Genomic DNA, 14,023 nt, shown 5'->3' with positions numbered 1-14,023 from the left:
CCAGCCTGAGCAAGAGCGAGACCCCGTCTCTACTAAAAAAATAGAAAGACATTATATGGACAACTAAAAATCTATATAGAAAAATTAGCCGGGCATGGTGGCGCATGCCTGTAGTCCCAGCTACTCGGGAGGCTGAGGCAGTAGGATCGCTTAAGCCGAGGAGTCTGAGGTTGCTGTGAGCTAAGCTGACGCCACGGCACTCACTCTAGCCTGGGCAACAAGTGAGACTCTGTCTCAACAAAAAAAAAATAAAATAAAAAAATAAAAAAAAAATAAATTGTTCATGTTTCAAAGATTAGGTATCAGCTAATAAATGTTGAATGATGAGTTGATGCCATGAAACTATCTATGGAAAGAATCTTGACTGAGTCTGTAGAGCCACCTTGTCACTATCAAATACAATAATAAATGAGCAATCACCAGATCTGGAAGCTCAGTTTTTACAGTACGTAGTCACTGAAGCAAACAGTGTAAGTCATGTACTTAGCTCACAAATTACTGAAGGCAAAACACTCAAAAGGCCTTGGAAAAACAACTATGCTATGAAAACATAGAAAGGACATTTTCTTGTTGCCATAAAGTACATCCGTGTTCTTCAAAACACAGCATGCACTCTTGAGTTGTTAGGATATAAACTGTTCTCAAAGGACCAGAAATTACTGAATGACACACCTCACTTTAGATCACTGCAACCTCTAGACCCTGAGATCCCTGCTCCAGGTTCTTAATTCCAAACTATTGTCAACCAAGATGATGCCATTTTCTTCCTGACAGGGGGGCAGAAAAAGGTGTTCCGACTGAACTGTAATATAAGTAGCAGCAACCAAAGTCACTCATGGACTACTGGATTACTAAGAGTAATCAGGAGTTACTGCTAAATCTCTTGACAACTTAATTTTGATGTTCCTCCTTATCTTCAACTCATCAGTCAAGAAGTAGAGCTAGAAAAAATGTTTCCATACAGTTTAGGTAAAGATAACTTATTGAGAAAGGAGGAAGTTACATTACTATCAAGCAAATCATTTTCAATGAAACCCATTGATCAAATTAAATACTGTGACATCTAATTATATACTCTACACCAATCTAAAAATCTAACAAGATTTCACTTTCAAATGACAGATTTGTCCCCTAGTCATCATTCCTATTGGCTATTAATTCTGATATCCATAATCATTCTTGGAATTTCTTTGTAATACCAAGCATAGATAAAATTTCTAGTCCTCTGAGGTAGTTATTTGGAATCTAAGAGAAACAAGATAGAAACAATTCTCTAGATGATAGAGAAAGATGCTAAATAAAAAAATTAATGATTAAAAAATGTTTCATTGGTAAGAGAATTTTTTAATCTTTTAAACATGAAATCTATTTGTCCAGAACAGTAATAATGAAAGAATGAAGAAATAATACCTAACATACCAAGGTTTTTGGGTTTTATACAAGTAAGACTATATAGTAACTGAAATTAGGAAATAAGCAAATATTTGCTTCTGGCGCCCTTCTTTTTGGCCTTTAAATCATTTGCTAAGAATTTACAATTTATCTGGTTTTCTCTGTTTTATACTATTTCCCCATTTCTCTTTCTAGAATTACTATCTTTCTTTCCTCTTGAATAGATTTTTCTGAGTTAAGTTGATTAAATAATCTCATCTCCAAACATTTAAAAAGCAATGTTATTCCATTAATTCCATATTAAAATAACCCTAAATACAAAAATGTTATCTTCAGTATAGATTATTAATTCAATTCCACAAAAATCTCTCAGGTTCTCATATGAGAAAAATTTTACAAGTCAAGAATTAATATTCATAGGTTTGACATTATTTCTCACCAAACTTCATGATCACAAAGAATAAACTGACTCTACTTTTAAAATTCACTACTTAAAAGCGGTTAACCTATTTAACCTTTTGGAATTTATGTCAAGTATCTTGCCATCTTGAAAATATCTCACAAACTAAAGTCTGAGGGTTTTTCTCAACTGGCAACTTCAGGAGATAAAATTGAGCAAGAGATTTAGTCTACTAGATTTGGAGAAGTTCAAAAGGGAGTACCCAAATCTGTCTTGAAACATCAGTTGTTTTACTACTTCTGTGTTTCTTGAAAGTAGACTTACAAAAGAAGCTCTATTATGACAATAAATATATACATTAACATGTATGCCAGACCAATAAGAAAGTTTTTTTTTCATTTTAAGAAAATGAATGCAGATAGATATATAGATATAGATATAATTTTTTTTTCTTTTGGTCACAAGCAACAGACCTTCCGGAGCATTTTGATAGCCTTCAGGAAGAAAAACTCTCCATTATATACAATTCATTAAACTTTAACATTAACAGCATTTTAGTATCCACAATATGATAAAAAGATAATCTTAAATAGTTCAAATTCCAACTAAATTCTTTTAAATTTCAAAAATGGACTGAATTATGCTCAGCAAAGCTTCAGTGTTGGGTGCACTTTATTATTTTTATGATGCTTTAAAAACTAGTAATTCACATTAGGCTTATATAACTTTTTAGAATGTTTCATTGTCATTTCATTTCCTAACTACATGGAATAAAACAGCATATACTGTATTGGAAAAGCTGAAAAACGTTCACTGATTATGTCAGGGCCACCAGTTTTAACTTAAACCTTTTAATGCTAGTGCCTCTCCTTAGAATATGAATTAACTAACAGACCTGTTATAACACATCTATTTCATACCTTCCTACATTGCCTTCTGGCTCTTTGTTTTATAATTAAAGTACCTAATCCAGAAAAAATTTGGTTAAAAAAATGCTCTCAGAATGCATACTATAAAACTTTATTATCAAGTATCTTTTTGTAATCATAAGTAAAATATGTTTACGTTCACTTTGCATCTTTTTACTTTGTATTTTACATAACATAATTAATACCACTTCTACCTATGTTTGTTTTCATGAAACTTTATTTTTTCATGTGCTCATGGTAAGAAACCTAAGAAGGAGACAGGGTATCTACAATCAAGCCTGTTCTGTTGAGGTCCCGATATATTTCTTTCTTTCTTGTTTTCTTGTTTTTTGAGACAAGTCTCACTTTGTCACCCAGGCTAGAGTGCAGTGGCATCAGCCTAGCTCACAGCAACCTCAAACTCCTGGGCTCAAGCCATCCTCCTGCCTCAGTCCCCCTAGTAGCTGGGATTATAGGCACGTGCCACTAAGCCCGGCTAATGTTTTCTATTTCTAGTAGAGATGGAGGTCTCACTTTTGCTTAGGCTGGTCCGGAACTCTTGACCTCAAGCCACCCTCCCACTTTGGCCTCCCAGAGTGCTAGGATTATAGGCGTGAGCCACCCCACTCAGCCCCCGATATATTTCTTATAATGGACATCACAATGATGCTCTTTCATATCTTATATTTGTAATAAAAAAATTCTGAAATGTTATCATTGCACATTATAATGTTGCTTCAGATTTTATTTTAACTTAAAAATATTCCTTGGCTTACCTGTTGTTGCATGTAACAAACTAGCTTCTACTCTGTGGGGAATTCTTGGTGGAATTTTCATAGATGCACGAATCTGATAAAAACTAAAGCAAAATAGACACGGAAGTTATTTCAGAACATATTTAAAAATATGCAATGCCCCAACTTCCATATTTGTAAACATATCAAAATAATAAAGTTGGTCTAATTATCTAATTATAGTCTCCCATAACATTTTCTATTGGTGAAAAATTAAATATCAGACCCACATATCAAATATTAGCACAGGATAAAACCAAAGGGGAAACCCAGAATGTACAAAGATGAATGCAAGAAACAGAAGCAATATATATAGTATTTCTTACTTTACATGAAGGAATATGATAGCAATTTGTGGAATTAGACAGGCAACTAAGAGTTTCCTTGTTTAATTTGATTTATTCATTTTTTTCTTTTAAAAGATAATTACTCAAATGTAATTTTGATAAAATACACTATTCATTATAAATGGTTTTGAGAAAGTAGATTTATACTATAACAAGATAAAAATATGTATTTGGTTTAATCAACTGTGTTTTTTTCAAGGTAAGAACTATTTGTTATGTACTTTTACTTAAAATTTTGAAATAGTATATATATGTATATTTAAATATCTACCACTCAATAACTATAAATTACAAAAAAATTGTAAAATAAAAACATTATAATATAGTTGTGTTTTAACACCATTATAGTGCAAATTTGCATATATATAATGGAGGATACACACAACTTTACACACAAACACAATCACCAAAAGCTAAATTAATGTTATTATATACATCAAAGTTTAGATATATACTGGGGAGTTGAATATTTAATGTTTATTTTTTTAAAATAATTTCCTATAGTTTATTAAATTTTCAAATAATATAAAGATTAAAAATGTAAATATATTAATTACTATTATTTCTAGGAAGATGTCATCTTGGAAAGGGATATATAATCAGATCACAAAGAAGAGCGACTGGAAGGGTAGTAGTTAAATTTAAAATTTTTAAAGTCACAATGTGGCCTTAAAGAAACATGCCAAAACTCCACAGAGATAGATGATTCATTGAGACTAAGAAGAGATCTGCTTGAAAACATAAGAAAACTGAGAACAAAAATCAAAGTGGAATCAGCTGGAGCCTTGGAACTGGAGGAGAACCAAGTCTTCTAGGAACTTCCCATGCTGAGAATTTTGACTAAAGGTTAAGTGAAATATTGCTATTTTAAAATATATAAGTACATGTTTTAAAGCTAATTAAGACTGAATAGTAATTAATAGATGCTTCATTTTAAACTTACTGAGCATAGAGACCATGTCTTCTTCATAAGTGTATACCCACAGTCCTAACAAAACAATTTATACACAATTAAGTGCTCAACACATGTTTGCTGAAGTTTGGAGATATTTAAACAAAACTTTACATTTATCTAATGTCAGTTTTCACAGAAATGGAAAATACAATGCTAAAATTCATATTGTAGCCAAAGCAATCTTGACCCAAAAGAATAAAGCTGGAGCCACCACATTTTCTGATTTCAAAGTATGTTTCTGAGCTACTATAATCAAAACTGTATGGTACTGGCATAAAAACGACATATCAACCAATGGCACAGTATAGAAATCCCAGAAATAAACCCATGCATTTATAGTCAGTTGGTTTTCGACTAAGGTGCCAAGAACACACAATGGGGAAAGGACAATTTTTTCAATAAATGGTGGTAGGAAAATTGCATATCCACATGCAGAAGAATGAAATTAGAGCCTTACCTCACACCATATACAAAAATCAAGTCAAAATGAACTAAAGACTTAACATAAGACCTGAAACTATAAAACTACTAGAAGAAAACATAGGGAAAAACTCCACAACATTGTTCTAATAAATGATTTCTTAGATATGACCTCTGAAGTACAGGCAACAAAAGCAAAAATAGACAAATGGGATTATATCAAACTGAAAATGTTCTGCATAGCAAATGAAACAATTAACAGAGTGAAGAAACAACTTATAGATTGTGAAAAAAATATCTGTAACCATACAACTGATAAGGGCCTAATATCCAAAATACATAGGGAACTCAATAGCAAGAATAAAAACAACCTGATTAAAAAGTAGGCAAAGTACATGAATAGACATTTCTCAAAAGAAGACATATGAATAGTTAACAGATACATGAAAAAAAAAGTTCAACATCTCTATTTATCAGGGAAATGCAAATCAAAACCACAATAAGAATCACACCTGTTAGAATGGCTATTATCAAGAAGACAACAAAAAAGATAAGTGTTGGCGGGGATGTAGAGAAAAAGAAACCACTATACACTGTTGGTGGAAATGTAAATTAGTACAGCCAATATGGAAATCAGTACAGTGGTTCCTCAACAAACTAAAAATAGCACTACCATATGATCCAGCAATACCACTACTGGGCATATATTTAAAGGAATTGAAACGAGCATGCCAAAGGGATAGCTTTACTCCCATGTTCACCGCAGTATTATTCACAGTAGCTAAGGTATGGAAGCAACCTAAGTGACCATCAAGGGATGAATGGATAATGAATGAAAAACATCACTCTCTCACACACACACACACACGCGTGCGCGCACAATGGAATACTATACAGCCTTAAAAAGGAAACACTGTCATTTGCAACAACACGGATGAACTTGAAGGACATTACATTAAGTGAAATAAGCCAGGTACAGAAAGACAAATATTGTATGATCTCATTTACATGTGGAATCTAAAAATGTTGAACTCATAGAGGCAGAGTGTGTATTAAAGATGTTTACCAGAGGCTGGGGGTATGGGGCGTAGAGTAGGGTGGGAAATGGGAAAAGGGGAGATGTTTTGGTCAAAGGATACAAAGTTTCAGTTAGACAGAAGGAATAAGTTTTAGAGATCTACTACACAGCATGGTGACCACAGTTAATAATAATGTATACCTTAAAATTGTTAAAAGGATGGACTCAAATGTTCTTATCACAAAAAAATAAGCAGGTGAGGTGATAAATATGTTAATGGGCTTGATTTAATCCTTCCACAATGTATACATATTTCAAAATATCACACTGTACCCCACAAATATATACAATTACCATTTGTCTCGGGGGGGGCGTGGGGGGGGCAAGGGCAATATACGTAACCTAAACTTTTGTACCTCCATAATATACTGAAATAATAATAAAAAAAAAAAGGAACACCTAAAAAAAAAAAGGAACACCTAATAAAAAAAAATCTTTCAAAAATATCAAAAAAAGCTGCCTCTCTGTTACAATGTATTAGGAAAAACCATTAGATAGTAACCATCTTGTGAGAAGAAGATGGTTCTCTAATATTCTATATTCTATATCAAAGATCAACAAACTTTCTTAAAGGGATTGGTAATAAATATTTTTTGACTTTGTGGGCCATACAGTCTCTGTTGTAACTACTCATTTCTGCTGATGTGCAAATGAAACCAAAGCAAAGTGAACAAATGAATATGACTGGAACTGACCTAGTGGCAAGCCAGATTTGGTCCAAGGGCTACAGTTTTCCCACTCCTGTTTACATATTTCCACAATAGCACTGTAGTGCGTTTTAATAGTATCTCACCTAATATTACATGAAAAAACATTTCTTTAGTTTAAGAATAAGGATACTATGGATCATTGGATTTGCTTCCTAGTTAGATTTTTCTGGTCATAATTATGATTTTAAAATAGAAATTAGTAGGCGGATTAAAAAATAGAAAACAAAGAAAAATACTTTTATAATAGCCTATCACAAAGCATGTCCCACGAGCACTAGTTCTGCCAAATGTTACAAGAAATCATGTCAATAAAGTATTTCATGTTAAAAAGTGAAAAAAAAAAAAACTCTGTATCTAATGCATACTACTAGAATATCACCTAGTAATTTAAAATTCCCTGAATACCATTCATTCCCCACTTTTTGGGGATCTATGTGATAGGTACTACACATACGGGACCGGGGGAAAAGCACAAAACAGTAAAATACGAACATTATTTTAAGTAAAGTTTATTTAATATTTATGAAAGCAGCCTGTTACTGTAAGTACATTTTTATTAAAATTAATGGTACTTAAAAGTATATAATTTTTTAAATGAATAAAACTTTAAAATGTACATTAGTCAACTATTTGTAAAAATAAAGTATCAAATGACAGAATTCAATATAAAAATCAAAAGATAAAACACTGTCATTCTAAGAGTTGTGGTAGGCTAGGTTATTCAGAACAATCTCTTGCTAAAAAAACAACTAAAACTGTCAATATAAAGTATAAAAATATATCTTTATAAAATTACTCAAGAACTGACAAGATATTAGGTCATTAAATATGAAATGTCCAATTTCAAATCAAAAGTGTAGATTAAATCTCAAACAAGCAGTCTAATTAATCAAAATATGCACCTACACTATCAACACAATTTTGCCATCTTTTAATGGTAGCTTGTTTATGCCAGCAACGATGAAGCTGGGAGAGCGAGTGATGATGAAAATCATGAAAGGCATTTTCCACACCTTCTTGAGAACTGAATATTTTTCCTTGCAAGAAGTGGTCCAAAGCCTGGAAGAAGTGGTAGTCAGTTGGTGCAAGGTCTGGTGAATATGGTGGATGACAGACAGTTTGCAAGTCCAGCCTCAGTAGTTTGAGAAGTATTGTTTGTGTAACATGTGGTCGAGCATTGTCTTGCAAGAGTGATTGGCCTGTCTCTATTGACCAATCTCAACTGCTTAATTGCAAGCAACCTCATCATTTCGTCTAACTGGTTACAGCAGACATTCACTATAATCGATTGACTAGGTTTCATGATAATAGTGGATAATACCAGTGTCTGGACCACCAAACAGACACTATTAGCTTTATTTGGATGAATGCTTAGTTGTTAACTGTGTTTCAGCAATTCATCTTTATCCAACCATTGTGCCGAATGCTTTGCAACTGTCAAAAACAATCCATTTTTCATCACACATGACAATGCAGTGTAGAATGGTTCACCTGTATGTCATGACAGCAAAGAAAGGCAAGCTTCGAGATGATTTCTCTTCTGACGCTTGTTCAATTCATGTGGTACCCATGTATCCAGCTTCTTTACCTTGCTGATTTGTTTCAAATGGTTCAATATCATTGGAATAGTAACGTCAAATGTTGCTGCTAATTCATGTGTAGGTTGAGATGGATTCACTTCCACTACAGCTTTCAGCTCATCATTATCCACCTTGGTCTCATGGCACCCACGTAGCTCATTTTCAAGATTAAAATCATCAGAATGGAACTTCTGGAATCACTGATGTACTATGCGTTCATTAGCCACATCCTTTCCAAATACTTCACTGATTATTTTGAGCTGTCTGCGCAGCACTGGTTCCACAATGGAACTCATTAGAAAATAACATGAATTTTTGATTTATTCATGGTTTCACAAATATTGCTCTAAAAAAAATTTTAAAGATAATAACAAGCTAAAAACCACGCATTTGAAAGAATGAGGATGTACCTTCACAATACAAACAAAACGAGAAGTATTAAAGTAAAAATGTCAGAGATATTAACTGTCAAACTTAGTATGTAAGGAAATTGGACATTTCATAATGACCTAATACAAAACAAAATTAAACAAAAAGAAATCCTTAACTTTAAAACAAATGAACTTATCTACTTGATTGCAATTCCACAGAAAAGTACTTCAAATGATTTTTAAAACAGTATTTTGATTGTATATTCCTCACAGGATGTATCTTCGCAGTAAAAGAGAACTACGAAAAATTTTTAAACATTTACGGTCTTGGAGGTAATGCTGCTAGTATTATTTTGAAACTATCTTACATAGATATATCTGCAAACATATATAAATCAAGCAAGTAAGTAATGATCTATGTTGTTAAGAACCAAGATTTTCAGTGTAAGTGAAAAGAGATACAAACATAAAATCAAAACAGTAAAGTCCTTGTAATCTTAAATTAGAACTTAAATTAGAAATACCAGTATAGGTCTACTTGAATCTGTTTAAGATACCTCCATAATGCTTTCTACAGGGGTTGCACTAGTTTGCAGTCCCACCACCAGTGTATGAGTGTTCCTGTCTCTCCACATCCATGCCAACATGTGTTGTTTTGGGTTTTTTTGATAAAGGCCATTCTCACTGGGGTTAAGTGATATCTCATTGTGGTTTTGATTTGCATTTCTCTGATGATTAGGGATGTTGAACATTTTTTCATATGTTTGTTAGCCATTCTTATATCTTCTTTTGAGAAGTTTCTATTCATGTCATTAAATTCATGATGCATTTTTCTCATAAAAATGTATTTGCGCCTGGCATGGTGGCTCACACTTGTTATCCTAGAACTCTGGGAGGCTGAGGCAGGAGGATCGCTTGAGGTTGGGAGTTAGAGACTAGCCTGAGCAAGATCAAGACCCCATCTCTACAAAAAATACAAAAATTAGCCAGGCATGGTGGCATGTGCCTATAGTCCCAGCTACTCCAGAGGCTGAGGCAGGAAGACCACTAGAGCCCAGGAGTTCGAGGCTACAGTGAGCTATGATGATGCCACTGCATTCTAGCTGGGGGAACAGAGCAAGACTGTCTAAAAAAAAAAAAAATCTTATGTATACACTATGTTGTCATATTTCTAAATGTGATTCCTCAAAGAGTAAGACTGTATCTTCAAACAAAAGAAAAAAATGTATTTGTTAGTTCTGTTAACTGAAAAGGCTTAGAAGCAATGACCCACTAAAAATGTGTACCTTCGCCATGTATATTATGATTTCTAAATCCTATTTCCCAATAAAAGGATTCAGGGCTCCTTGGTTGATTCCAGGCCTGGAGCAGGGAATGTACAAAAGTCTGGAACAGCTAGTCATAGTGGAAAATAAGGACACTATTAAATATTACTTAAGACTGTCACATGGGAAATTCACAGAAATCAACCTGAAGGGCTTCCTCTAAGTGTTAAAAAGAATAATGACACAATATTGACATCAGATAATTAACTACTTGATGTAGTTTCTTCTGAGCTTCAATCACCACTACTTAATCAGAAGTCCTCAATTCATGAACTTTAAGCATACAACATACACAAGACATTATATTAATAGATAAAAAATAATTGTTTTCCAAGGTTATAATCAATGTCAATAATACAAAAATTCAGCTGAAAATTTCTGTCTCTTTTAGCTGACAGTCCTTTTTAATCAAACTACAAATCTTCCATGGTTTAACAATCTCAGAATCATAAACAGAAGGGATGAAGATAATTTTGTTAAAAACTATGTTGCATGGAACTTGGTTTCTAGGCTTCTATGAGGCTTTTCCAAAAGGATTTAAGCTCCATGATTTTGTGATATTACTAAAATTTAAGAACACAATTTCTAAATCCATATTCTTCTTCATTTCCAAGTCACAATATGTTCTTCACTTTGTAATATTAATAGTATATCTTTGACAAGGAAATGGTGGCAGCACATGACTAAGAAAAGCCGTAGTAGTTACAGGCATGTAATTAAACTGTTTTAAGGTAACCGAGATATGAAATAAAATTAAAAAGAATAAAGTATTACTTTCACCTTCTGCCCCAGCAATATTTTCCTCACTAGTTATTTTATTATCAGCAGTATGCTACATTATTGACTCTCCCAAACATACCTGAAATCAAACTGATAACATTTCATTTGCTTTGCTAAAGAATATGAAAAGGAGGCACTTTGTCAAAGCTCCCATATCTTCTAAATATTTGAAAATACCTGACCTAGTCCATTTGCTTCCTTCCAAAATGAATTAGACTCAACTCCATTCTAGAAGCCATTTACTAATATTCTAAAGCTGCACTACTTAAAATGTGGTACACAGACTGGTGCATCTTTGTGAAACATCTGTTACCAATCTGCAGTGAAATAAAGCAAGTCAACTATATCACAAAGCACACTCTTTATGTCACTTGACTTGTTTTTTTAAAGGCAAAACTTTCTCAAAGAAAGTAGTGCATTAACTTATATTCTGACAAAAGTGCCTCATCTATTCTTGAACCAGTAACAAACCATTTGCAGATAGGCTACTGAGAACAGCACTGACACTAAAGAATTCTAGAAAAAGATGTTCTAATTTTGCTATGGTCTCCAAAGAGAGAAAATTTTTCACCCAGATTAATACCTAACTGAAACGCTACAACTTCAATTTAATCCCATTCTCTTATCCTTTATGCCAACAACAATAGGTGTTCAAAAATAGCAATTTTTCCCTATATATTTAAAGGGCAATACTTCCTCCCCATTTGGAGCTCTCTTGACAAATGTATTTTGAATAAAGTCATTTGGGAAGTCAACCATCTTGTAATCAGATACTTCTAGTATAATAAAAATCTTAATTTATAAGACATATATCCACATTCCACTTAATAACATTTATGATCATGCTTTAGAATTTTGATTGTTTTCAGAGTTTATAAGCCCACTATATTAAACAAAATGACAGGAGAATAGACTAAAATTAAAATAAAACTAGCTTTTCTTTAGATTGTAAGCATCTGAGCTTTTTATTCACCATTAAGGAAAAACAATGTAATTACAGTAAAAATTATTATGTAAATGAATTAGTAATCTGTTTACTCTTCTGAAAGCAGGTAAAAATTTTTTTAAGGAATCTTTTTTAACATTGACTAATCTATTATATCCAACAAGTCTAAGCAAATATATAATTTTGCAATTCAATTAAAGTTAAGAGTTGTTAAGTCCAGCCTAGCCTGCTGGAGGATGAGAGACTGTGTGAAAGAGAGCTGAGGAATCCTAGCCAAGGCCATCTTAGACCAATTATCCTACACCTGACCCATCAGCTGACCATAGATGCTGGAGCAAGCTTAGCTGCCATCAGCCAACCACTTAAGGAAAACAACAAATGGTTATTGCTTTAAGTCACTTTAAAAAAAAAAGTTAAGACCTGTTTAAGGACTATTTGATCATTACAAGGAGATGCCACTATGTCCTGGTTGGCCTGAAACAATCCTGGTTTTCATCTGTTGTCTGGACATACTATTAACAGTGCCTTTTTTCACTTTAAAAAGTATCTTGATTTGGCCCATAAATTATATGGTCACCCAAACATAACTGTGCTTAGAAACTTTGTTTTGCAACTTAAATTACTTATACAGTTTATAAACTGTGTAAGTTTTTTTTAACCAGATGCTTTATAATGTCCTTATAACTCTGTTTAACAATAGTCTCTACAATTCAGATATATTAAAAAGAAAAATTAACTATTATACTAATTAGGTTAGAATTAAATATGGCAGTATAAGTATTTCTGACGTTTAGGTGTATTTTAGTATCCTAAAGAGTATTACAAGAATTGGGAAAGCCCTAGCCAGATAAAAATGAATATGTAAAAGTTAATGTCTTCCTTTACACTGAAAAATAACCAGTTAGAGAATATAATGGAAGAAAATATTTGAATTAGAAAAATGTATAGGTATAATCAATTCATCTATAAAGAATCCAATACAATGAGATAAGTACTAAAGTAAAACAATCTATTTTTCAGTTGTTATTGCATATATTATTTATTTCCCATACCCTATTAAGAAAGAAAGTTGCAAAGGGTCACAAAAACAATCTCACACATGAAGAGGATAGCGCTTTATTACAAAAATTTAACTTTGATCTTCTCTGAATTATTTTTCAAGGGCACTAATATGGCATTAACCTGTTTAGATCTAGTTTTTTACATAAAAGATAAGCTAAAATGGACTATAACATTGATAAATCTTTTAGGAATAGTCAAATCAGAAAGAACTGCTCTTTAGTATCTTTACAGAGATCTTTACAGAGATGTAGCAGGCACAGAAAGAAAAAAATCTTAAATACATACCTACTTTTTCATTAATGGAAAACCTGAATTTTTTTTGGAGGGAAGATAAGAAAACTGAACATAGTGGCTAAAAGAATGTGCTTGTGAATATTAAGTTCTTACATTTCTATCCTATTTCTTAGAACTCTTAATTATTTATAGCACTGACTTTATAACATTGTGTCAAAACAAAACAATATGAGGTAAAAATTAACATGATTTTATTAAGCAAGGTACTTTCACATAATGAATAAACATGATATTTTTAGTAAAAAAATTGTTTTACTTGGAAAGAACATTTTATATTACATTTACATTACACATTAAAATATTTTGTTCTCATTTTATAATTATACATAATTATATATAGGTCAGAAGAAGCTACATATATATGAAAAATATCTTGTAAATGGCAGTTAATGGTTTCCAAATATGATTATTTTTTCATTTATATAACTTATGTGAGCAATTTGTTTTCTAGCCAAACTAGTCTTCAAACCCAACTCCAATAATGAATTGGGATTTTTGTGTGCTTTTTCTCTTTGTTTGTTTTTGTAGAAAAGGGGTCTTGCTTTTGCTCAGGTTGGTCTCAAACTCCTGACCTCAAGCAATCCTCCCACCTCAGCCTCCCAAAGTGCTAGGATTACAAATGTGAGCCACCGCATCAGGCCTATGAATTGCTTCTTAAGCA

The 14,023-nt window shown here is 32.6% G+C and overlaps 1 protein-coding gene across 2 annotated transcripts in view; it reads right to left on the bottom strand.

The window, feature by feature from the left end:
- Positions 1–14,023, bottom strand: part of FAM135A (family with sequence similarity 135 member A) — a 114,496-nt gene that overhangs the window by 84,047 nt on the left and 16,426 nt on the right. The window contains exon 5 of one of the 2 annotated variants that reach the window (XM_069487313.1): positions 3,477–3,559. The exons of the other annotated variant lie outside the window; for it this stretch is intronic. Coding sequence (XP_069343414.1) covers positions 3,477–3,559 — 83 coding nt within the window. The remainder of the gene's footprint in view (positions 1–3,476; positions 3,560–14,023) is intronic. 2 annotated transcript variants of the gene reach the window in all.

This window comes from Eulemur rufifrons, chromosome 15 (genome assembly GCF_041146395.1).
Source record: "Eulemur rufifrons isolate Redbay chromosome 15, OSU_ERuf_1, whole genome shotgun sequence".
In the NCBI taxonomy this organism is placed as follows: domain Eukaryota; kingdom Metazoa; phylum Chordata; class Mammalia; order Primates; family Lemuridae; genus Eulemur; species Eulemur rufifrons.
This window is presented reverse-complemented; position numbering and strand designations above follow the sequence as displayed.